This window comes from Cibotium barometz, chromosome 53, assembly GCF_041138505.1.
Source record: "Cibotium barometz isolate CiBa-2024 chromosome 53, ASM4113850v1, whole genome shotgun sequence".
NCBI classification, from domain to species: Eukaryota; Viridiplantae; Streptophyta; class Polypodiopsida; order Cyatheales; family Cibotiaceae; genus Cibotium; species Cibotium barometz.
The window spans coordinates 34,813,786-34,840,400 of record NC_141098.1 but is presented as its reverse complement, the minus strand read 5'-3'; the positions used below and the strand labels follow the sequence as shown (position 1 = coordinate 34,840,400).

At 53.6% G+C, this 26,615-nt stretch overlaps 1 protein-coding gene across 6 annotated transcripts in view; it reads right to left on the bottom strand.

Annotated features, from left to right (window-relative positions):
• Window positions 1–26,615, bottom strand: part of LOC147608559 (uncharacterized) — a 200,142-nt gene that overhangs the window by 62,360 nt on the left and 111,167 nt on the right. For all 6 annotated transcript variants that reach the window (XR_015264444.1, XR_015264445.1, XM_086788985.1 and 3 more), the window contains exons 10-11: window positions 25,705–26,058; window positions 24,982–25,296 (exon numbers count right to left, since the gene is read on the bottom strand). Coding sequence is in view for 4 of the 6 variants with exons in the window: in XM_086788985.1 (XP_086645111.1) it covers window positions 24,982–25,296; window positions 25,705–26,058 (669 nt within the window). In the remaining 2 variants the exon portion in view is untranslated. The remainder of the gene's footprint in view (window positions 1–24,981; window positions 25,297–25,704; window positions 26,059–26,615) is intronic.

Sequence of the window (26,615 nt, the reverse complement as noted above, 5' to 3'; positions counted from 1 at the left end):
TTATTTCTTTTTTGCAAAAAGGGGACTTCTAATAAGTATAAATAGACCATACATAATCACCGCTAGAAGACGGACGAAAAATCCTCATCCCAGTATGTAGGGTGATCTCAAGCAATCCGGGGCACAAAGGTGCCAAGAGAGTCCTATGGGGCTAAATGAGAAAACAATCCCTTCATCACACTGCTTTGCTTGCGCAGATCTAGATGGTCCTTGTATACGAGCCATGCCATAAGACTAGCCCTCAAAATATGCCAAGCTATGATACAAGTAATGATCTCCCAATTAGTATCAATCCTCTGTAGAGGTGTTCCATACTGTGTATGAGGAATATCTACTAGCATGCAATGTTGGGCCACATCTCTACATATCATTATGGCGATATCCAGATCCTTGCCCTCAAAAAATATTTGTGGACTACTCTACACCCCGGTTTGCAATGTTTTACTATCTCAGAAGCTACTAGGCATCTGGGGCAGGAGCGGTCTGCTCCAAAAATAGCCCTCCATGGATTAATGAGAAGGTAGAATAACCAAGAGAAGTGGGTGATCTAGCTCCTCCTGTATGAATACCCAAGTCTATGACAAAACCTCTTTTGAATCAATGGGGTGATGTCATGTTTCTCCCAATGTGGCCTTGTAGCGGACTAGGATGCCCGTCGTGCTGTAGGCACACTAAATCACTAGGGTCCTGTCTGGGGCAGTATACCCTCAAGAGTTGGCACAGGCTAGGGAGATGGCGACCTCTCTGTCCCACTCCACTATGCACTCACACAGACTCAAGAATGGAACACCACACAAGAGCTACCTAAGTGACATACACACAGACAAGATAGAACTAGGCAATAGTTGGGACATCACAAGACCGTATATTGCATTGGGGATCCTCGCTTGGTACAACAGGCTCTCTATCTACAATGTGTGTGCCCCTTGGGCTACCATGAGTCAGGCGCTAAAAGTGGTCACTGACAGATGCCTTTGGAGTAGGTGAGAGCACTGAGCACAAGTAGGTGACAGATGACGTTGGAGTGGGTGAGAGGCGCCGACGAGTAGGTGGGCACCCCTTTTGTTGGTCAAGTGGGTAGCCAAACTTCTAAGTGGTTCGCCGGCGATTCCCACTTTGTGTGGCTAGTAGTTGGCCTTGTGGCCGCCTTGGGTCCACGAACTTTGGGATGCCCGATCTTGCGGATGCCAAATCTTGGGAGAGGATGCCGACTTGGGGATGCCCGATCTTGGGGGTTCACGGGCTTGGGTGCCCGACCACAGGCAGTGAGGTGGCTACAGGTCCCCCACCAATTAGTCCGTTCACCGTCTCGGTGAACGCTAGTAGCGAGAGGCGTGTGAAGGGAACTGCAAAGGAAAGGAAAGGTGTTGAAGAAGTAGAACCGCCGCAGGTGGAGGATTCCAAGGACTGGAGACTACCAGAGAAGGTGCTGAAGAAGTAAACCACCACAGGTTCACAACACACAGACCGGAGACCACCACAGGTCAAGAGTGTTGAGACACTAGATGTTCTAAGGAGAGAGATGGCCACCACAGGCCACTGCTACCCTGAGAAGTGACTTGGCTGCATGTGGGGTGTGTGGAACAAAGGAAGCAACAAACAATGATCCATATATATAGCACTGACCATGTAGCATAACTATAACTATGTAGCAGTTCTGATGATATATACAATGAGCTGCCAAGATAGGCAGAATAACATGAAAAAACAGATGGGAAGAGTAAAAACTAAGAAGTTAATCTAAATGTGCTGCGGTCCACCCGGGTGATGCCAGAAGGGTCCTGTACACCAGAGCAGGTGGAAAGCCCCTAGGTGGTAGCGGTAGTGCTCGTAGAAGGAGTGCTGGAGGGTGGCGCTGCAGCAACAAGACCGAGACCACCAAAAGCGAGCTGCAGGATTTGTCGAATCACATGAAGCTGCGAGGCCTTCTCCCGAAGAGATGGAAGCTCGGAGAGGTCATGCTGGGCAGCCTCGAGGCGAAAGTGAGTGGCCACAAGATCGGTCTGGGCGGTGGTGAGGCACACTCGGAGGGAGGCTAACTCGGCCTCTAAAGCGGACCGCCTGCTCTCGGATGCTGCAAGAAGGTAACGCAGCTCAATGCACTCCTGGCGTGAGTCCATGAGAGAGGCCTGGGCCTGCTGAAGATGGTGTTGGAGAGGTGCAACGGCGTCAGAGTGGGCCTGAGTGAGGGCGGGCTGTGCCTGGCGGAGGTCACTGCGCATGCGTTCCCACTCGCGCGAGAGAAGGATGAAGTAATCAGTAAGATGCTCAGAGTAGATCTGGGTATCGAGGGAGAGGCTGTCGAAGGAGCAGACGAGGCGGTGAGCACGAGCAAGGCGAGGCAGGGAGAGAGGGAGCAGCCGAGTGAAGGGCATGACATTCCAAAGCAGGTCTGGGGTGGCATTGGTGAAAGGGGAGCGACTACGGGCGCCGGATGGCAAGGAAGAGGATGGGGAAGTACCGGCGGAAGAGGCGGTCGCAGAAGATGATGGGGAGGGTGGGGTGTTATGCGAATGGGTGGAGAGGACCAGGGAAGTGTCAACAGGTGCGGTGGGACAAGAAGCAGCTGGAGGAGGAGAGGAGGGCAGGAAGGAAATGTCTTCTAGTGAAGGAAGCAGCTCGAGGTCAAAGGGAAGTGGGGTGTGGGTGACAGCGGGAGGTGGCGAGGAGGCAGGGCCGCAAACTGGAACAGGTGTGGAGAGAGTGCAGGTTGTGGTGCCAGGTGCAATGGAGGTGGAAGCGGTGGATATCCAAGACCCGAAGATGGTGGTGGCAGCAACTGTGGGGGAGAAGGAAGCAAAGGTGACCATGGGTTGCAAGGGGTGGGCCCTTGGCGTTGGTGGTTAGGGCAAGGAGAACCATGACATCGACAATGGCGAGGTCGAGGAGAATCCTGATGTACCCTCGCCCGAATCCGATGACGTTGATGGCGAGGTGGGGAAGGGATGTTGCCTATGTGGGCAAGGCGAAGAAGGATGGCGAGGTGGGGAAGGGATGTTGCCTATGTGGGCAAGGCGAAGAAGGATGGCAGTGAGGAAGCGGATAAAACCCCAGGAAAAGTTCGAGCCATTGGGAGTGTGGTATCGGATGCAGAGGTGTCGGCATTTGGCGCGGATGTATTCGTAGATGAAGTGGCCAAAGGGAAATGGTGTGGCAGTGCAGAGACAGTAGAAAGCCTCCATGGCATGGGTGGAGATGAGAGGGCGGGGGGTGGAAGGGATGTCACGGAAGAGGAAGTAGTAGTGGAAGAAGGTGTAGAAGTGGAGGGTGTGGGGGCCAGGTGGAGAGGAACTGGAACCATGGAGGAGGGAGAGGGTGGCGACGCTGAGCTCAGTGGATGATCTACCGGTAATCATGGTGGTGGAATTGCGATGGGCTACTGAACGGTGAAGGGGGCCAAGGAAGGCAGTGATGTGCTGGGCGGGGAGGCGATCCAGGAGAGATGGGTGGCCAAAGGATGGAAAATTACGGATGAGGGATGCGTATAGAGAGGGATCACCAGTAGGAAGGGGTAGGGATGCCAAATCTGTGAGGCCAAGAGAAGCTAGCTGGTTGGAAGTGAAGAGAATGGTGACAGGAGGACATGGAAAGGGATGTGGCTCATGGAAATTGATTCGAAAGGAATAACAGTGGGATGTGTGATGAGGGGTGATGCGGAAGGGCGTGACCACGAAGGGAAGGGTATTGGAAGAGGCAAATGGAGGGTGGGTGTGGGTGACAGGCACATAAGTGGGGTCATCAGCCTCACTTCCAAAGCCGTCATCAGGAGCAGAGGGAGAGGAGTTGGTGGAGGTGGAGGTGGAGGTGGGGGTGGTGATGGGTGAAGAAGATATTGGAAGGTTGTCCACCTGCAGGTTGGTGTCGGAAGTGATGAAGATAAGAGGGGCAGCCGGGGGACGGGCCGTGCGAGTGAAGTGGGCAGGTGCTGGCACCAGGTTTGACTGGTGCACCGGCCCGGATGGGGAGAAAGGGTGCGGGGAGGATTCAATATGGGGTGGTTGAGGGGAGTTGGATGAAGCCATGAGTAAGAAGAGGCGAAGTCCCTATGAGGGCGGATGGTGGTGGGGTGCGCAAAGAGAAAGGATTGGGGTAGCAGAGGAGGGTGCGCCAGGGGGTGGAGATGTGATGCGATGGAGGGGGAGGGGGAGGGCGGTGAGGCTGCATGAGAGAGGGGTGCTCTTTTGACGAGGGAGGGAGGGTGGGTGGTGCGCTAGGGGTAGGGGAGTGCACGGAGAAGGGGCGCAGAGGGTGTGGGGCGTAGGGGGTATGCAAGGAGGCATGAGAGGGGAGGTGGCACGGGAGGGCGCTGCGCGTTGGATCAGGGAAGGAGGGGTGGGAGGTGCGCACAGGGGAGTGGGGTGGAGGGGGTATGCAAGCGGGCATGAGAGGGGAGGTGGCACGGGAGGGCGCTGTGCGTTGGATGAGGGAAGGAGGGGTTGGAGGTGCACAGAGGGCATATGCAAAGGGGTCGCACAAGAGAGGGGATGCGAGGAGGGGTGTGCTGTTGGGCGGGTGCGAATTGTAAGCTACGCAGGGGAGAGGTGAGTAAGGGTGCGCAAGGGGCTGGGTGCGTGAAGGGTTTTTTTTGTTTTTTGGGGGTATGCCCAGGGATGCACGAGGAGGGTGGTCGGGAGGGTTTCGCAAGATGGTGTGAAGGGGGTGGCCCACGGGAGGGGTGTGAGCCTGGGGATGCGCAAGGGGGTGAGCAGGGATGCACCAAGGGAAGCGGGGGTGTTTGCAAAGATGGTGTGAGGGGATGGGGTGCACGAGGGTAGGCCCACGGGGATGCATGATGGGGTGAGGCTGGGAATGGGGTGCGCGAGGGTGGGCCCACAGGGAGGCATGAGGGGGTGAGGCTGGGGTGCACGGGATGGTGGGCAGGGATGTGCAGGGGGGTCCACGTGGGGATGCACAAAGGGTCAACAGTGAGGGGATGGGGATGCACAAGATAGGAATGCACGAGTTGTATCCACGGGGATGCACAAGGGGTTGGGGATGCACAAAAGGAATGCATGAGGAAGCACGGAGATACCCGGGAGTGTGGGGACGCACAAGTTGTATCCACGGGCATGCACGGGGGGTTGGGGATGCACAAAAGGAATGGAATGCACGTGGATGCACAGGATACCCGGGAGTGTGGGGATGCACAAGATGGGAATGCACGAGTTGTATCCACGGGGATGCACGGGAGGTTGGGGATGCACGAAGAGTGGGGATGCCGGGGATGCACGAGGGGGTCCACTGTGAGGAGATGGGGATGCGCAAGAGGGTGGGGATACACTAAATGCGGGGATACACAATTGGTATCCACGGCAATGCAGGAGTGTGGGGATGCCGGGGGGAGCACAACGGGTGGACACCACATCCTCGTGCATCCCCAAAGCATAAATGGGTGCACGAGTGCAGGGATGCCCAGTGGTGTCCACTGGGATGCACGAGAGTGTGGGGATGCAAACGGGACGTTGTGGGATGCACGTGAGTGCGGATGCACAAGTGACGTTGTGGGATGCACGTAAGTGGGGATGCACAAGGGGATGCACAGAGTGTTGTGCATGTGCATAAAGTGGTGTACACCGAAAGTAGTGGTTATATCCCAAGAAAGCTGCACATTCAAGAGGTAAGGTGAGGATGGAACAATGATGGGGCTAATGTGGGCACCGGACCCCAAAGTGATGTGCTTTTTTATTTTATTTTTTTGGGAGCCACTTCATGTGAGGAATGAGGGCGAGGTAGGATGGGGAGTTGAGGCTAGGATCCTAGGTGACCGATACAATTTGAGACGAGAGCCGTTGACTAATGGGAGTGGCTGTCCACCCAAGGTGTGGAGCTCCACCGCGCCTTGGGGCAAGATTGCATGTACTTGGAATGGTCCTTCCCATACAGGAATAAGTTTTTTGGCGCGCTTGAGGCACCGGGCCTGGTACACCAAAACCAAGTCATCTTCCGTGAATTGCAGACGACGCAAGTCACGGTCATGCCATGCCTTGCGACGGTTTTGTTCCGCGGCTAATGCTTGACTGGCACAGGCACGGGTTTCTTCGAGGATGGAGAGCCGTAAAATGTTAGCTGGCTGTGAGGTATGAGGGTCAAAGGAGTGTGGTGAGCCTACCCTAGGGGAGCCGCTGTTGAACTCGAAGGGGGAGACTTCTTCGAGACCAAATGCAAGCTGGAATGTAGTGTGCTAGGTGGTGGCCTTGGAGGTCTTATGCACATCCTCGGGTCTAATGCGTATCTGATGATGTTGACTGGATAGGCGACCTGACGATCTGCACCTGCGAGCTTCGCCTCTCCCCCTCCCGCGCCTCTCGCCGTCGCGCCCCCCTCTCCCCCCGGCCTGTCCCCCGTCTTCTCCTCCGTCCTCTCCCCCGCCTCCTTCCTTGCACCCTTCCTCGCCTTCTCTTCCCCGCCTTCTGCCTCGCATTCTCCCCCGCCATCGCTCCCCGCCTCCTTCCTCGTTTCCTCCCCCGCCTTCTTCCCCCCCCCCCCCCCCCCCCGCCTTCTCCTCCTCCGCCTCCTTCCACGTTTCCTCCCCCGCCATCCCCCCCCCCCCCCCCCCCCCCCCCCCCCCCCCGCTTTCTTCCTCGCTTCCTTCCCCCGCCATCTCTTCCCCCACCTCTCCACCCCCCTCGCCTCCTCCTCCTCCGCCTCGCTTCTCTCCCCCGCCACCTCTACCCCCTCCGCCTTCTCCTCCGCTGCGCGACTCTTCCCCTCCGCCTTCTCCCTCTCCTCCCCTTCCGTCTCGCCCCTCCCCCCACCGCTAGCTCCCCCGCCTCAGCCCCCCCCCCCCGGCCCGCCCCCGCTTTCCTGTAACCCTCCGCCTCTCCTTTTCCTCGCAGGGTTGTGTCCCTCCCGTTGGTGACCCTGGTTTCTGGCCTTTTCCCTCTGGAGGACTCCATGGAAGCCGCTCCGACTACCCCTGCCGATTCCGGTCTTCGTCTGGAGTTCACAGCTGAAGATCATCAGTTGTTTGTTTCCACAGTATCCGCTCTCGAGGCCTCCTCCTTGGTCTGCAAGATAGTGGGTAGCCGTCCGATGCGGAGAGAGCTTCGCGACCTTCTGCAAGGCAGCCTTGTTGGCGTGCCCGCCAAGATCGTCAGCGTAGATTTTTTGGGACGTGGCTACTACCAGGTGGATTTCGAGTCCCCCCAGGCAGCTCAGATGGTGCTGGCTCGGAGCCCCATTGCCCTCCGCTCATCCCGGGCGTTCCTGGCGCGATGGACTCATGGTTTCGACCCCGCTTCTGACCCGCTAGCAGGCGCGACAGGTTTTCCCGTCACTATCTGCTTTCCTGGACTCCGTAGGGAGTACTTGCCCCTCTTGTCATCCATTGGCAAGGCGTTCGGGAAGGTGGTGGAGACGCCTCAGACAGCGGCTTCAGTGATAGCTCGGGCAGCAGGACTCCCGGCCATTCGTGTTGTGGTTCCGTCACCGGAGTCCCTCCCGAAGACGATCGTCCTCCCTTGTCTTTCTGGAGGACATCTGATACAGCGCGTGGAGTATTCGGGCCTCCCCGGCCAGTGTTACACATGTCGGGAGATGGGCCATCTCGCACGCGCCTGTCCCCGCAAGGGGGTTCATCCTTCACGCTATGCCGCCTCTGGACCCCCTGCAGGAGACCCGAGGGGTCGCCATCCACCTCAGAGACCGGACATCCCTGGCTCGCCACAGCAGGCGCCATCATCTGACGAGCAGGCCCCGGCGGAGGATGCCGCGCAGACCCAGGAGGCTGGCGGATGGCAGGAGGTTTGCCGGCGGAAACGCCCGGCCCGCAGGGACCGTCGCAGACGCCAGCAGGCAGCACAGGCTGGCGGACAGCGACTCCGGCTGGCGTACAGGCACCTACCCGCACTTATGCTCCAGTCAGGGATAGGCGGCCAGCAGGTCCCACCCCGATGGACGAGGATTCAGACTCAATGCCCGTTGAGGCCGCTGATGGAGCCTCCCACGTGGAGACCCCGCTCCCGCCTCCCCCCGTGGGGGGCCCCGCCCCCTCCTTGGAGCAGATTCTTGAGGATCCCGGGCCGCACTCTGCAACCCCCGGCTCCTCTTCCCCTCACCCGGAGAGCACCCCTTCCACCCCCCCTCTCCCCCCCCAGCCCCCCCCCCTCCCGCCTCCCCCGGCGGCCCCCCCTGACACCTATCCTCTGGCGGATGCCTCTCCATCCTCTCCTCGCTCCCCCCCCTCCTCTCCGCGAGCCCCCATCCCTCCCTCGGCCTCTCCAGGACACTTCGCTAGACCACCCACTGCCCCGGGACAGCGCAGCTGGGTAGGCCAGAGTTCAGTCCAGCGGCTGTTCCACCGCCACTCCGGGCCGGTGGAGATGGCCATCCTAGCTTCGCCCGCCACAGAGTTCTCTCCAGCCTCCCCTGGGGGGGCCCCCGCGAGTGATGGGGCTACCAGTGGATTACGGTTTTTTCAGGTGCCTCCAGCTGGATGGTGGCCCGTTCGAGACACTGGTCGCGCCCTTGCGAGTTTGCGTGGTGTGCCATCCCTCTCGTTCTCCTTCAGTGGTGAGCAGCATGGTGGCCTTCTCCTTTCCTCTCAGTGTTGCCCCAGACACAGCATGGGATTGCAACTCTGTAGAGGAAGTTTTGCGTGATCAGATACTAGAGTTTTCTCACCACTTCAGTGACTTGGGGCTCACGGACCTATTGCAGACCCGATTACACAGCCCGCATGAGCTTGTTTGGTATAGGAGATTGGCGGGTGGATCCGGTCCACACCTCAGTTGAGGCGGTGCTTCTGATTCTCCTCCATGCCGCCCCAAGGGTGCAGCCTACCTTTAGATACATATATGCAGAGGATTGGTCTCACGCCTATGCCCTGGACAGGGCGAAGGCGGAGTGGGGCTGGACACAGAGACAGGTCACCCTCTTTTTGGAGAGACTCCGCACCCGGACAGACAGTGACTATTCTCCCTCCAAGCCGGCGCCCAAGACTCACAGACTGGAGGGCAGATCATCCGTGCGGCTGAGAGGGGTGAGCCAGTGGCGGCTGCTTCACTTGCCATAGCTCATCCATGAGGATCCTCTCATGGAACATCCAGGGTCTCGGTGGACATCGCTGCTACATTGGTCGGGACAGACTTCGCCAGGAGATCCAGAGGGCTCTCGTTGGAGGACCCATAGATATCCTTTTCATCCAGGAGCACCACCTTTCTGCCGGGCGTACCCACACCTGCGGGAAGATCTTGCCAGGCAGGAGTCACACTTTTTGGTCGCCGGCATATGGCTCCCAGGGGAACCAGGGTGGAGTATGCATCTCAGTCAGCGAGCAGCTTCTATCCGAGGTTCTGGACTCTGGCACTCTGGTCCAGGGTCGAGCGCAGTGGATCATCCTTCGGGTTGGGGAAGACCGCATTGGCTTCCTCAACTTCTACGCCCCTAATGGGGCGACCGGGAGAGCCGAGTTCTGGAGCACCATTAGGCAGTCCCTCCCCTTGGCAGACCACTGGTGCCTAGGGGGGGATTGCAACATGCTGGAGGATGCAGAGGACAGGATGGGGGGCAGCCAGGAGACCATTCATGGGCCGGAGCTCGCTGCCTAGGAGGAACTAGTGCTGCAGGTGAGAGGCCAGGATCCGTAGACGCTCCCGGAGTTTGGCAGGTTGCAAGGGAGTTTATCTTTCTCGCGCTCGGATAGACGGGCCACAGGAGTTAACCTTTCCCGCATCGACAGGTTTTACATTGATGAGTGGGCTTGTGATAGAGGTGGCACTGTGGGCATACTTGCAGGCTCCTCGTTTTCAAACCACTTTCCAGTGCTTCTCCAGATCGAGGACCCTACGAGAGGAGAGCGGGGCCAGAGCGTCCGGATTCCAGATTGTCTCATAGAGGAGCCCGAGATTGCGACCAGAGTTGAGCAGGTCTGGCAGGAGCTGCAGTTCAGGAGAGGATCGGCAGCCAGCGATCTTGCCAGGGGCTTGCAGGAGATCAGTCGGATGCTCAGACAGGCTGCCCTGGACTGTCTGGAGGCCTTCAAAGAGCAGGAGAGGAGCCTGCGGAGGAGTCTAGCGTCCCTTCAGAGACTCCAGGAGAGGGATCCTACGAGCCCTTGGATCTCAGAGCAGATGGAGTCAGCTCGCACTGAGATCAGATCCATCGAGGAGAGGAGGGTGGAGTTCCAATTCCATGCTCGGGCTTCTTTTTGGACACAGGCTGGAGACAGAGTGACTCGAGATTTCTTTGAGGCGACAGGGCCTCGCTTCAGATGAGAGGGTCTCAGGCGTCTTCGGCAGGCTGATGGCCAGGTTGTGGTGGATCCCCCCAGGGTTCGGGCGATAGCCACAGATTTTTACAGGGATCTTCTCTCTGCTGAGCCAGCAGATGACAGGGTGAGAGAGGCTCGGGAGGCAGTCTGGAGCTTCACGAGACCGGTTGTGCCGGCCCATTTGCAGCACTCCCTTCTCTCCCCCTTCCCGGATACGGAACTGGAGGAGGCTCTTCAGGCACTACCTCGGGGCAAATGCCCAGAAGAGGACGGTCTCTCAGTGGCTTTCTTCCAGAGGTACTGGGGTCTCTTACATAGGGGTTTCAGATTGGCATTCCAAGAGATTATGGAGTCGGGAGTCATGCCGGACAGCATGGCAGAGGGGTTGATTCACTTGATCCCCAAAGAGGGAGGAGACAAACTGGAGATTAGACAGTGGAGACCGATCACCTTGCTAGGCACGGCCTACAAGGTCCTAGCTAAGGCGATCAGCAGGCGGCTTCAGCCTCACCTTCCGGACATCATCCACTCCACGCAGACAGGCTTCATCCAGGATAGGAGCATTCTGGATAACATCTTCTCTTTCTGGGAGGCTACGACTTTGGCTAGATTTCGGCAAGAGGATCTGGCAGTGCTCCTTCTCGACTTCGAGAAGGCATATGATCGGGTGGACTGGGCCTTCTTGGAAGGCACTATGGAGAGGATGGGCTTCCCCCCTCAGTGGATCCGTGGGGTCTCTGCACTCTACACATCGGCTCATAGCCAGGTGGTGCTGATACAGGGCGTGCGCGGAGAGAGGTTCCAGCTCTCGCGCTCGGTGCGGCAGGGGTGCCCCTTGGCGCCCTTTCTTTTTCTTTTTGTGGCGGAGGCCATGAGCACTTTTTTGACGGCACAGGATACAGGTTTGCGGGGCCTCCAGCTTCCCATCCGCACCTCGGAGGAGCTCCTAGACTCGGAGTTTGCGGATGACACTGCTGTCTATCTTCAGGGAGGAGAGGAGAACCTCCGCCGCTTCGCCTCAGCCATGGACAGGTTTTGCAGAGCTTCGGGCGCTTTGATCAACTGGCACAAGTCGTGTGGGTTGTGGGTCAGTTCTATGCCCCCCCCCGACTTGGAGGCCAGTTGATGGTTTTCAGTGGCTGCCCCCCGGCACTACAGTGCGTTATTTGGGATGCTATGTGGGCATTGACATATCTCCGGAGCAGCAGATAGCCCCCCTTCTTCTGAGCATTCGGAAGAAGCTTCTGTATTGGAGTACCGCTCGTTTATCTCTGGCTGGCCGAGTAGTTGTGGCCAACCAGGTTCTGCTTGCTACCATGTGGTACATCACTTCTTGCTGGGCCTTCTCTCGGGCGTGCATTGGCCAGGTGCAGAGGCTCATCAGGAACTTTCTTTGGTCCGGTGGCGACGGGCGGCCCGCCAGGGCCAAGGTGGCATGGGCTGTGATCACTCAGCCGAGGGAGAGAGGCGGCCTGGGCATTGTTGATCCTATTTGCCAAAGCCGAGCTTTGCTTGGCAAGTTGGTAGTTCGTGGCCTCCTACCAGGCGCTGAGCCGTGGAAGGAGTTTCTTGTTTCCAGGATGCTCAGCCGCACTCCTTCTCTTAGCGGCCCCTGGACCCCCAGCATCAGGTGGATCTTTACAGAGCAGCGATCCAGAGGAGTGGGCCTTGGTTTCGAGGAGCGTTTTGCAGCTAGCCTTCTGAGGGCCTGGGCGCATCTGAGGCCGTCACTCTTCCAGTCTCCCCCGGGCACCGATGAGGAGTGCCTGAGGCAGCCATTGATCTGGAACCCCTTGATTCGACTTCCCAGTGGCCATATGGTTGGATCGCGGTCTCACATGTCGTGGGGCCCGTTGAGCTCCGGCCCAGCCCAGTCCCTAGACGACTGGATATGTTTTCAGCAGCTGCCTCTAGAGGCTCAGGAGAGGAGACTCAGTGGGATGAGGGGCAGAGAGTTGATGAGACAGGACATTGAGGCGGCCATCCCCCGGGAGTGGCGGACCCCAGTACAGGACCCTCCACCTCCACAGTGGATGGGCGTCTTTACTCGGCATGAGATCCTTCTAGCGGTCTGCGGCACAGCGGAGAGAGTCGCCCCACTCACTTTCGAGGTGGGAGAGGGTGGCCAGCTTCAGAGGACACGACTAGATTTGGATGAGCTCCAGGGTTGTACTTTTCAGAGGGTGCGGGTGGTCGGCTTTCATCAGAGACAGTGGCATGTAGACCCCTCACCGGCCTCGATAGGGGAGGACTGTTCTTGGAGATTATGGGCTTGGGACAGCAGGCCTCTTATTCGCCTTTAGTGGGATCCAGGTGAGTGGTTTTGGCGAGATCCCTACTCGGCCCCTACCAGCCCAGGCATCCCCTTTTTTCAGTACACAGCGAGGCTGGGGCGACGGATTCAGAGGCACAGGATAGCGAGCACCCCGGCGGCGGCCGAGCATTGGCGGCGACAGGGGCTCTCCCCTGCCTTTCTTAGGGACTTCTGGCAGCGCCTTTGGGCCAGCTTCCGGCCCCGGAAGGTGACGCTTTTTCTCTGGCTCACAGCGCATAGAGGACTGGCTGTGGGGGCCTGGCTAGCTTTTGGCAGACACCCAGCGTCCTGCCCTCGGTGCGGCCATGCACAGGAGTCGCAGCGGCACTGCTTATGGGATTGCCCACAGGCACAGCAGGTCTGGCAGCACGCTCTCAGGATGGTTTTTGCAGGCTCGCCAGGTGAGATGCTGGTGACGTGGGGTGCGGTGGCTTGGGCCACGGACAGCGGCCCAGCCCTTGGATATGAGGACGTCCCTGGCAGCGCGACCATCCAGGTCTCTGACAGGGCGATGGCGGTGGTTCCGACACCAGACTTCTCTTCGGCAGTCCCTCAGGAGGGGGTCGGGCACAGATGGGAGATGATCAGCAGCATGACGGCTTGGCACATATGGAGAGCCCGATGCAGGGAGGCCATTGACCGCCAGGCGACTCCACCGGCGGAGGTCATACAGGCCCTCTGGGTGGACATCATTCACACCTTGAGAGGACACTGGGGGAAACTTCAGGGCGACTCGGATCGCATGAGAGGTCGCCGCAAGGCTTTCCTCCGCACTTGGCAGCCTGGCCCTTTCCTCATCGCGAGGGGCGAGGATGTCACTTGGCACTATAGGCCTCCAGTTTGGCTTTTCTCACCTCCCACATGTACTACTAGGTAGCCCCCCCCAGAGAGCGGCCAGCCACGGGGGTGGAGCTCAGGTGTTCACTGTGTGTTTTTTATCCCTCCTTGCGAGGTGAGCTTTGTAGCCTTATGGCGTTTTCTCATTAACTAATAGAAGGATCGTTTTTCCGGAAAAAAAAAAAAAAAAGGTGGTGGCCTTGGAGGCTGTGCAGTAGACCCAAAGTACACCAATGAGAGCATCGGGCCATTGTCAAGGATGTTAGTGGCAAGCCTTGCGAAGTAGTCGACGTAGGACTTTGTTGGTGCTTTCGGCTTGACCGTTCACACGAGGATAATAGGCACATGACTTCCTATGGAAGATCTGATACTGAGTGAGGAGGGTGGTGATCAGCTCATTGACAAAGTGGGTGCCACGATCGCTGGTGATCTCCAAGGGACAACCAACGCGAGCAAAGATGTGCTCATACAAAAATTTTGCTACTGTTTGGGATGTGCAGTGTTTGGTGGCTATGGCTTCAGCCCATTTAGTGGCATAATTAGTGGCCACAAGGATGTACCTGCATCGACTGGGGTGGGCCATTGGTTCAATGGGACCCACGAAGTCTAGTCCCCATTTTTCAAATGGAGACCATCCCAAGGAGATGTGGAGAGGTATGTTGGCCTGCTTACTAGACAAATGTCACAAGATTGCGCATGAACCTGGCAATCCTTGAACATGGAGGGCCACCAGAGTCCTGAGTGAAAAAGGCGTTCAGCAGTGGTGTGACTAGGATAGTGAGACCTACATGGACCGTCATGAGCATCCTCCACAAGCGCAGGGACCTCGTGGGGGTTGACACACCGACGGAGGATGCCATCCTGACCAGCTTTGTAGAGTTGGCCAGCCACCAGTTGAAATGGACAGCTTTTCAGCAAGAGGCGACGCTTGTCCTTGGGGGAGAGACCGGCAGGAAATTCACCTGTGGACAAAAGAGCAACCACATCCCCATACCAGGCTGGGGCAGCATCTACCTTGAAAAGCACACTATCAGGTAGATCATCATGGCTACCTGCAGGGGTGGCGAGCTCGCCGGAGTCAATGCAGGAGAGAGGATCCGCCATCACGTGGTGTTTGCCTGGCCGTAGAAGGATTTCAAAGTCGAACTCTTGGAATAAGAGGAGCCATCTCCACACTCGGCCCGCCACCTGGGGTTTGTTGAGGAGGTACTTGAGGACATGATGATCGGCGATGACTATGAAGTGCATGCCCAGTAAGTAGTGGCGAAACTTTTGAGGGGTATACACCATGGCCAAAGCCTCCCTTTCGGTGGTGGTGTAGTTTCTTTCTGTAGTGTTGAGGAGGCGACTAGCATAGTAGATGGGCCAGTCAATCTGGTACTTCTCACTGGGTTGGGCTAGCACTGCACCCACGGCAGTGAGGTTGGCATCTGTATGCACGTGAAATATGATGGACCAATTGGGAGGTATGAGGATGAGTGCTTGTGTGAGACAATGCTTAAGATATGAGAAAGTGGAGGACTCAAAGGTGGACCAAAGGAATGGGGTGGTGGGACTAACAAGGCGGGTGAGGGGTAGGGCAATGTTGGCATACATACGGATGAAGCGACGGTGATAGCCAGTGTGCCCAACAAAGACCTGAGTGCCCTTAGGAGTGAAGGGAGGGGGTAATCTCAAGACGGCAACTATCTTGTCGAGATCTAGGGCGAGGCCTTGGGCGGAGAGACTGTGGCCCAAAAGGGTGCCTTCTACAACTAAGAAGTGACATTTCAAGGGGTTGAGACAGAGATGAGAGGAGCGACACTTACCAAAGACTAAGGCTAGTTGGTGGAGATGGTCGGCAAAGGCTTCCAGACACGTTGCAAGATGTGTGCCGGTGAAGTTGGAGAAGTCATCCACGATTGCTCTGAGGAAGCTGGTGAGAAATTCCTGAACGATGTTGGTGACGATGCGTTGGAAGGTGGCCGGACCATTGCACAACCCAAATGGCATTTTGTTGTAGAGGTAGGTGCCCCATTGGGTGACAAATGTTGTTTTGGACCGGTCATCTGGATGGATGGCTACCTGGTTGTAGCCACTGAAACCAACCATGAAACTGTATAGAGCGTGACCAGCTACATCTTCCAGCACCCTGTCCATGAAGGGGATGGGGAATCCATCTCTGATTGTGGCCTTGTTGAGAGCACGGAAGTCAACACAGACCCGATTTTGTTATTCTTCTTCTTGGGGGTGATCACCATGGGGGAGAGCCACTCCGTGTGTTCCACCGGAGCAATGATGCGAGCGGCCTCCATTTTCTTGAGTTCCACCTTCACAGCTTCTGCATACTTGGGGTTGAGTTTGTAGGCGCAACCCCGGACTGGTCAGGTACCCTCCTGGAGAGGGATGGTGTGCACGCCTATGTCGGCTGGCATGTCGTCCAGATCCTGGTAGGTCCAGGCGAATACATCCTTGTGAGAGTGGAAAAAAGTGCTGGCCTGGTCGAGTAAAGAAGGGTGATCCCATAACGAGGAAGCCAGTAGAATGGGATGCGGATCCTCAAGGGTGCCTAGGTTGAACTCCTTGACTGGGTCCTGACATGAAGGAAGTGGGAGAGGCTCTCCAGTGGCCGCGGAGTTAGAAAGGATGCCGGGGTCATGTGTTGGTTAAAGTCACCAAACTGCTCCTTGGTCCAAGATGGGGGTAGTTCCTCTACACGGATTGGGGGATCCATGATGGTTGTGACCTTGGGCTGGCCCGAGATGGGTTTGGTTATGCGTCGATTTGAGTGCGCCTTTGTTGTGGCTGATCCCTTGGTGGTGGCGATGGTTCAGATATGATGGAGGTGGAGTGCTTGCCACGCCTTCTATCAGTGACAGGCTCTCCCAAGCTAATCGCCTCAAAGTGTTTGATCGTGAGGTGCTAAGGGGTGGAAGCATCATTAACCTCCGTGATGTCCACCATGTAGCAAGAAAGATCCCCTGCAGCCTGGAGCCAGTCCAGGAGCTCTGAGTCGTCCCCGTAAGGCACTATGCCTTCCTCCATTGGCGTGGGTGCAACCACCACACCCCGCACGGCCTGGTCTGGACCTTGTTCAAGTTTGAGCTCTTTTTGGCCCTGGGACTGAGGGATCAACAACCTATCGGTCCCCCAGTCCTGCAGCACACCGGCACCTAGCAGCCATGGCCAGCCAATCAATAAGGAGTATGCCCCTTTGACTTCGGGAAGACGGATGACCACAAAAGCTAGAGAGAAGATAGCATCTTGAATTTGGATTGGTACTCCCTCCACGAGCCCCAGAGCTGTCACCTCACGCTGGTCTGCCATCCGGACATGGAAGTTGGCTGGTCTGGTGATCTGCAAACCAGTGGCTTTGATAGTGAACTCTGGCATCAGATTTACTCCAGATCCACCATCCACAATGGCTCCAAAGAGAGGGGTACCATTGATTTGTACTGTGAGGCGAGGGCTCTTGAAATCGGTGAGGGAGCTGATTGCATGAGTGATGCCCAAACATTTTGCAGCTTGCAAGCCACCCCGAATCTGTGGCTCGCCACTTGGAAGGTTTGACCCCAACTCTAGTTGGTGCAGTAGCAAATCCAATTGCATTCGGGCATCCGGGCTAAATTGGAGCAGTTGGTAGAGTGACATTCCCACCTTGCTCTCCTTGAGGAGGTCGGCCAGGGAAGTTGTTCAAGGTGCAGGGTGGGGAGTCACATTAGCATGCCCAGTAGGGAACATGGGTGGAGCCTCCTGAAGGTCTTTGATAGTTTGCAGAAAGGCGTGGTCTACCACATTATGAAAGATGTGAGAGGGGACTTCACCTTGCTCCGTTGATGGTTCTGGTTCTCCAAGGGCCCGCCTTTGAGCGCGAGTGACCACACCTGTGGTGGGGTGCTCCACATGAGATGAGGGTGGTGGGTTGTTTGGGTGAGGGGACACTGCCAAGGTGAAGGATGGGTGAACTGGCGCCAAGGAAGGGGTGTCTGCAGCACTTCCCACAGAGACTAAGTGAGTGGCAGCTGGCGCCGGGGGGGTGAAGTCAAGGGAGGCACTAGCTCATTGCTTCGGGCAGTCCCGGGTGTAGTGATCCTTGGCCTCAGGGCAGTGACGGCATGGGGGTGTCCCTTCTGGATGAGGACATCGACCATGGTAGTGACCGTACTCCCCACAACGGTAGCATAAGATGGGACGATTACGGGAAGCAAGGGGGCGGGAAGCGGGGGTAACAGCAAGGGTGGCATGTGTAGGAGATAGTGGAGTGGGCATGAGGGGTGGAAGGTATGTGTTAGATATTTTCGTGCTTCTCTGAGATACGACCTTAGCATAGGTGCTCGTCTAATGTAGGTAGCTCAGAAAACATTGTATCCACCAAAACGACCACAACAACACGTTAGGAGGTCATCCTAGCAACAGTTATACTCTATAGTATCACACTATTGTGGTCTCTTTGGGGTGTGAAGGTATGTTTTGTTTGAATGCAAAATCTTATGTTTTGGTAAATGACCACAGCAACACAATACAAACCAATCTTGGTCAGAGGATGACCTCCATCATGTTGTTGTGGTCGTTTCTTGTTTTCGTGTATTTGGATCTATCTACAAAAACTACCACAATAATGCGAGGGAGGGCATTCTACCGGAAAGTATGTGTCATATCGCATTGTTTTTGTCATTTTCGTAGCAAAGAGAAATACAAGATAGGAAGTCCTTTCCATCCCCCAGAACTACCACCACAACACAATGCTAGGTCATCCTTTCTGCAAGTATACCCTATATTGCATAAGTTGTGGTCTCTTTGGGGTGTGAAGGTATGTTTTGTTTGAATGAAGATGTTTGAATGCAACATCTTATGTTATGACCACCTTTCCCCTCATCGCTGCCCCCTCCTTCTTCCTCGTTTTTTCCTTCACTGCGCCATTTCGCTTCTCTTCCTGCCTCGCACCCTTTCCTCCTCCGCCTCCCCTCCTTGCCTTTGCCCGCCCTAGCCCTCCTGTTCTTCGTTTCGCCTCCCCTCCTCTAATCGCCTCCCATCCTTCCTCAGCGCAGCGTTGTTGTGCTGCCCCTCCCCCACCCCTCTTTGCCTTTAAAATATCAGCCTCTCCCCTTGCTTTCCTTTTCCTTTTTGCTATTCCCTTTTCCACCCTCCTTTCCTTTCCTCCACCTCAACGCCTTCCTCTTCCCCTTGGTTCGGATTGCTCCTCATCCGGGTTCTAGTCGACCTTTTTCTTCGATTATCATCATGCCTAATCATTTTCCCTCGGCCAGGAGAACCATTGTTTTCTCCGAAGCCGAGCTCGCGGCCCTCTACGCCGAAATAGAGAAAGACTCCAAAACGACCATCATTGCCACAATCTTTGGATCTCACCCGTCCCTTCTCCAGGCTCGGGATTGGGTCCTGGCGGCTCTACCCTCCGACCTCGCTCTACACTTTCGAGATGTCAGGTTGCTTGGAAGAGGTTTCCTCCAAGTGGATTTTGATTCAGAGGACGCAACACTAGAGGTTTTGAAGGGCAATCCTTTGCCATTGGGCCCGAGGAAGATATTCTTTCTTCCCTACTCCAGCTATTTTGACCCTGTTGAGGAAGACCGGAACCGCTTCCCGATAACTCTCAGATTTCCACGTCTTCCGCGCACATATTGGCCTATGTTAGAGGCCATCGGGACTGCCTTTGCATCTTTTGGTCCTCGGCAGTTGGGACTAGAGGGGGTGTTTGTATTTCAGTGGCAGCATCTATTATACCTCATGTTATTGAGCACGGTGTTATCATCCCTGCTAGAGCGCAGTGGATCTTGATCATGCATGAAGGTCAGAAATTGGAAATTTTGAATATCTATGCACCTAACGTGAGAGGTGAAAGGGTGGCCTTTTGGGACACCGTTACAAATGTCATTCCCCAGGTTGATCATTGGATAGTGGGAGGAGATTTTAATATGGTTGAGCAACCTTCTGACAAGAAGGGTAGACGCGAAGGGGGTTTACACCCTTTGGAGCGAGCCTCATGGGAGAGGTTCACGCTTTCCTTTTGTGGCAGGGATTGCTGGACTGAGGATGACTTCCAGAGAAGGCCAAATTCCTTATCTTTCTCTTGGCATAACCGCAGGAGCATGGATGAGAGCATCTTTGCATGTCTGGACAGGTTTAATGTGGATGATTGGTCCTTGGACAGAGGAGGCACCATTGCTATTATGCCTCGCACCACCAAATCCGATCATTGCCCCATCGTTTTGTGTCTTAGGGAGCCTGGGGCTCGCTCGGCCTCTCCCCGTATCCATATCCCTGACTCTCTTTATCTAGATGCTGACATTTCCCTTGAGATCAGAGAGATATGGAGATCTTGTGACAGTCCTGATCCTCGTCATAATATTGCGCTAGCTCTTCAGAGGACCAGCCATCATTATCATAGCATTGCCTTGTCTAAGAAGCAGGAGGTTCTGGACAAGGAGAGAGCTATTAGGCGTAGGATTGCTACTCTTCAGAGGGAACATGAAAAGTATCCACACGCCACTTGGATTACAGACCTCTTGACCACAGGTAGAGCAGAGCTGCAGTTGGCCATGAACAGGAGGGCTGAGTTCACCTTTCATGCGAACGAGGCCTTTTGGAATCAGATGGGTGACAGATGCAACAAAGAGTTTTTTTCAGCGCACAGGCCTTCCCATAGCAGGCACTCTGTGAGGTACTTGCAGGATTCGCAGGGTGAGGTTCAAATTGAGCCTGATAAGGTGAGGGATATTGCTTCAAAAATCTTAGCTAAAGCCTTGAGTATAAGGTTGCAGCCGATTCTGCAAAGGAGTATCCATGATACCCAGAATGGGTTCCTCCAAGGAAGGAGTATATTTGATAACATTTTTTCTTTCTGGGAAGCTGTCGAGTGGGCAAAGGCTAGTCAGCGGCCTCTTGCTATTCTTTTGCTTGATTTTGAAAAAGCTTATGACAGAGTGGAGTGGGATTTTTGGGAGGGCACTATGGCACACATGGGGTTTTCCCAAAACTGGATCAGAGGTGTGTCTTGCCTATACAAGGAGGCTCATAGCACTGTTTTAGCCTGTGGGGGGCGTGGTGAGCGTTTTCAGATTTCCCGTTCAGTCAGGCAGGGTTGTCCCCTCGCCCCTTTACTGTACCTATATTGTAGCTGAGGCTATGAGCAAGTTTCTTCGGGCTGCCCCTGGTGTTGTGGGTCTCAGGCTGCCTTTATATACGGAGGAAGAGTTTTTGGACTCTGAGTTAGCAGATGATACGGCGTTGTTCCTTGAGGCTTCACATGCTTGTTTATGTGCTTTCCAGACAGCCTTGGAGGCCTTTTGTTTGGCAGCAGGAGCTACTATCAATTGGCATAAGTCAGTTGGTTTTTGGATCAGTGATTCTCCTCTTGCAGATTGGGGTACAGATGTTAGTTTTACTTGGATTGAGAGAGGATGCTCTGCTAGATACCTTGGTTATCAAGTGGGCGTTGACACCTCCCCTGCACAACAGTTTGCTCCTGTGCTCTTAAGCATTAAAAGCAAACTCCATCACTGCAGTAGGAGGAAGCTCGACTTGGCCTCTAGAGCTTTGGTGGTTAACCAAGTTTTGCTAGCCACGACTTGGTTTATCGCTTCGTGCTGGATTTTTCATAAGGGCTGCATTGGACAGCTTCGTCGCCTTATTCCGAACTTTCTTTGGTCAGGGCTTGATGGAAATGCACACACTAGGGCTAGAGTTTCTTGGGAAACCCTTATCAAGCCCAAGCAGGAAGGGGGATTGAATATCATTGACCCTGAGGTGCAATGTAAGGCTTTGCTGTGTAAGCTGGTTGTTAGGGGCTTTCTTCCAGGCTCAAAGCCGTGGAAGGACTTCCTCATGTAGCAGATCATGAAGTGTGTCCCTGTTTGCGGAGGTGACTGACTCTTAGCTCACGCTTTATTTTTTCCGATGCAGTTCACCGCTCCCCTTCATCCCCCCTTGGTTAGGTCCCTCCTACGGGTCTGGGACTACATGAGGAGTTTTCTGGTACACATCCCCTGCAGCTATGCATATTCTTTGGGCTAGCTGGGAGACGTTTTGCCCCACAATGTTGGCTTGGAAGAGGTTTCAAAGCCTCACCGAGGTACAGAGATTGGATCTCACGCAGCACTTGAGAGGCTCTAGTCAGAGGATTGCACAGATTGACGCAGCCATTCCCAACCACTGGATTATTGGATCTTTCTTGGAAGACCGTCATCATTCTTGGTTTGGGGTTTTTTCTGGGACAGGTGTTCCTCTTCAGGTTATGGTCATCCCTTGCCTAGGGAGGATGATGTACCGGTCTTCTTTTCTGTACAGGATGGATGGCAGTTGGAGAGATGTGACGTGCAGGACCTTATTGAGGGCCCCTAGATTCGTCCACTCAGAGTTGTTGGCAGGTTAGGGAAGCACGTTTTTGTTGACCCCACCCCCCCCCTGGGATGATCACAGAGAGCGTTAGCCTTTGGTTGTATGGTGGCTGCCCTATTAGACATTTGCATTGAGACCCCGGTGAGTGGGTGTGGAAGGATGCTTGTAACCCCTTGAAAAGCATGCCTTTTTTCAGTAATACGGTGCGGAATGCCATGCATCTTATCTTGGGACACATTCAGAGTGTCCCTACTCTTAGACCCCATTGAGAATCTTACGGCATTTCGACTGACATTCAGAGGGTTTTTTGGCGGAGATTGTGGCATTCTTATAGGAAGCCACAGATTTCCTCCTTTATCTGGGTTTCTCTTCATGGTGGTTTGGCCACCAATCAGTGGAGGTCAGTTACTGGTGCTTGCCCAGCATGCCCTAGATGTGCAGGAGTTTCGGAGACAGTTTACCATTGTTTATGGGAATGCAGGGAAGTAGAGAGGGTTTGGTCTGCGATTGCTCACCTCTTTGGTAGGATTAAGAGGGATGCTATCATTTCTTTTGGTTCTATCATTTGGTTGACAGAGTCTGGGCCACAGCTGAGATTCGAGGGGACTGACAGGAGCTTGGCCTAATGGTTAGGCAAGGAGTTGCTCGGCAGTGTTGTCTTCAGGATTTGCTACTTTCACACTTTGCTATCATTTCTTTTGGTTCTATCATTTGGTTGACAGAGTCTGGGCCACAGCTGAGATTCGAGGGGACTGACAGGAGCTTGGCCTAATGGTTAGGCAAGGAGTTGCTCGGCAGTGTTGTCTTCAGGATTTGCTACTTTCACACTTTGTCCCTCCGGCACAGAGGTTAGACAGTTCTTGAGAGATTATTGCTAGCATCTCAGCCTGGAATATCTGAAAGGCTAGATGCACCGAGGCTATTGAGGGTACTCCCGTTTTTTTTCTCAGTGTCTTTGCACGATTTGGAGTGATATTATTCACACCATCATGGCTACCTGGGCCAGAATCCAGGGATCTTCGAGGGCTGCGGAGAGGAAGCGCGGCCAGTTTATGAGAGAGTGGGACATTCGTATCTTTTTCACGTCCTCTCATTCGGGACCCTATTGGTAGCACAGGGCTCCTGATTGGTTGAGATCTCCACCTTTCTTGGTGTGAAATCTCCATTTTGTAAAATTTTTTAATACTTAATAGAAGTCTACTTTCTAAATTTATTTTTTTTTTCTGAAAGAACGGAACACTACACAAGAGCTACCTAAGTGACATACACACAGACAAGATAGAACTAGGCAATAGTTGGGACATCACAAGACCATGTATTGCATTGGGGATCCTCGCTCGGTACAACAGGCTCTTTATATACAATGGATGTGCCCCTTGGGCTATCATGAGCGAGGTGCTAAAAGTGGTCACTGACAGATGCCTTTGGAGTAGGTGAGAGCCCCGAGCACAAGCAGGTGACAGATGCCGTTGGAGTGGGTGAGAGGCGCCGACGAGTATGTGGGCACCGCTTTGTCAGTCAAGTGGGTAGCCAAACTTAGAAGTGGTTCGTCGGCGATTCCCACGTTGTGGCTCGTGGTTGGCCTTGTGGGCACCTTGGGTTCACGAACTTTGGGATGCCCGATCTTGGGGGTTCACGCGCTTGGGTGCCCCGACCACAGGCAATGAGGGTGGCTACAAGCATAAGTGTAGGAGTCCTGTGAATCTGTCCAAGTAAAAGGAGCCTAGCATTACGGACTATTATGTACCTAACACTAATCCTTGGGATTAGTGGCCTAATTTGACAAGGTTAGGGGAGCCCTAGGATTAGGGAAAGCAAGTTGATACAAGTGGCTAAGGTGGATTATTAGTAAAACCATAGTTACTGCCTATTTATGACTACTTCGTTATTTATAGCAGCAGTAATCACTCTATAAGTGACTTGTCGGTTTATTATTGACATTGTTGACAGTTGTTGTCAATGGTTGTGAGCCTAGACCAAAGACTCCTGCCATGGACTTGACAGATGGGAGTGAGCCTTAGCCTTTGACTTAGGGGTGATTTGCAGCCACAAACCTACGGTTGGGAGGTGAGCTAGCATGCACCCCTTTTTTTGGTACTAATCTTGTTGCTTGTGTGAGCTCTAGCTCCTACATGACATGATTTGGGGCATGATCACTTGTGAGAGGTAGTGGTTAACCGAGTTCTGCGGCACCAGCTAAACTCTCTGGGGACAGCCAACGAGGTGATAGCTCTAGTGGTGGTGTTTGCCTAGGACCAAGAGGTCCTGGGTTCAAAACTCCCCTTGGTGCTTCCCCGGCGGCATCGCCTACGGGTGGATAAATAAGCGCCTACAGGTGGCTGTCTACGGACAGTGAAATTTGGTAACTATGGGAGGATCTTGGGCCAAAGGCCAATTCAAAAAAAAAAAAAAACTCTCTGGGGACATGCGTTACCAAACACAGTTGCCGGATGAGGCGTACTACATGCTTAGCTGCCCAGCCTACTGTGAGATACGGGGGAGATTCCATTGCCTTTTCTGAGAGGGATTTGGTCCACATGCAGTATGATTGGGCATGTACTTGCTGGAGATGAGACGTCATAAGGATGTAGCACTGCGACAACATACTGAGAGGTAGACCCAACATGATACTTCTCAGAGGGACATGACAGAGTGGTCCAGCCCTACGCCCTAGAGGGGTCCTCAATGATAGAGCTTGATCTATTTTGTGGGCTAGAGGCCCCTGAACTAGAGCACCATGACCCTCCACCTCTAGGAAGCACTTCGATTCCATGACATGCTTCCATCACATAGGCCTGATATTCTATTGGCCATCAGATTGGTATCGGTTGAGGCGGGCATTACCATTAGTTGGCCATGGCTAATTTACCTCATGCTAATATCACATGTATATACACTAGTGATAGTTGTTTTTCATTTTCTTTCGCACTTTTTCCATGGCTCAATACCCATGTGGCATGGTATCATTGTACCATTCATGGTCTCCTAGACCCTTGGGGTCTTTTGTAGACGTTAATATTACTTTCTTTCTTTCTCTCCCCCTCTAACATATTTGTATAATCTGTTTCTGAAGAAGGGTTCCAACCTCATGCAAGGTTTGAAGAATATATACATATTTACTTATATACATGTTCATGTACATACATATCCGTACATATTTGTACACGATGTTTCTGAAAAAAGGATTTCCAAAAGAATGCAACCTCCCCAAAAAAAATTCCATTGATCAATTTTTTGGCAGCTCTATATAATCAAAACAAACTTGATTTTCTGCTAAGATAAATACCAGGATTCACTGTCATGTAGCGAGTGCCACCAAGTTGAACTGCTATCCATCTTGTCAAGATAACATAAATCCCCGAAATGATAGGCAGATAGCTAACATTAAAGACACCAAGGTTGTTGGGAACAACATTAACGACAGGCTTGATTTGTAAGATGCCACCAAATTTGAAAATTTGGACATTTAGCGAGCTCAGATGTGAGCCTTTTGGTGCCCCCTTGTCGTCACGAAGCCTCATAATGTAGTAGGTGGGATTGCCAGCCTTGGATACCTCCAGTCCTGGCCCTTCAAATGAGCTCAAAGAGCTGCTAACCGGTCCTGTTAAAAGATTCCATTGATGTTGATTAAGTTCTACAGAAATCCGTGTGTGTGTGTGTGTGTGTGTGTGTGAATATGGTTGGATCGTAATTGTGAGGTGTTTGCTCAACCTCGGATCGCCAAGTATATTTACTTCTGTCGATCATTATGTCAAACATTGCATGATAGTTTTGAGCTACAGCAGATTGATCAGCAGAACTACGATGTGTTTTTCCACTATTTTTAGATGTACTTTAATGAGAGCCTCTCGCTTTGAGGGTTCTCCATTGTACGATAAAATAGTGGTTTCACCACCCAAAAAAAAAAAAAAAAGTGTGTGTCACGTTGATGTTCTTTATCATTCATAACTCTAAACAACTGTGCGCTTAAGTATTATCATGCCAACTTTTATCCTCCAAATAAATGTACCTTCAACAACATTGAAAGGGTACGGTGACCCATAGATACTTTGGTTAGCGCTCTTGATCTCGAGGCGAAAATGGCCCAGATTGTTAAATACTAAAAATGTGACCAGCTGGCCACATACTATCCCATCATCTTCACCTTTGAGTGGCTTGAACTCTAATTCCAAGACACGCACCTCCTCAAGGCTCATCACCCTTGCCTGGAACACCAGCTGCTTTTCCCCTTTCGATACATTTCTGCAGACTGTATTGCCAAATGCATCACGCTCCATTACTAAAAACTGTGCCAATTCCCCTTCCTCCACATCCGGTTTCGCATTCTGCCATTTCCCTGAACAGTTCTTTATCACTACAGACCCTGAAGGAAAAAAAATTCTTATGTCAAAAGTCTAATATCCATCCATTCACCCACACAGACACACGTGCACAGATATGTGTGTATGTATGTGTATGTGTGAAATATACCTATATGTATGCATATTAATGCATGGATGTGTACGTACACACACACATATACATGTACACACGTGTGTATGTGTGTGTATATGCATGTAGAAAAAAAAAGAAGCCGAAAATGATCCAGACATTGTTTTTCTAGCTGCGATAAAGTCTGGGTCCAAAGACCATCCGGTTTCCTGACTCTCATGATAGATTGACTTTGTCTATACGTGTGTAAGTTTCGAAAGAAAGATTTCGAGGAGCAGCCCTTATCTAGCATAGGTTTAACTCTGGCCCTTGTCTGCCATTTGGAAAGCTTGCGTTTATCATTAGCATCAATTATGTAAGAAGCACAAGACAATGAATTCTGTTCAGAAGCAGAAAGAGACCTTTGATGGCTAATCTGTACCAAGGACTGCTTGTATGATTTTGCCCACTGGATATGCTGTCTGGTTTCTGCCATGTACCATCTTCCAT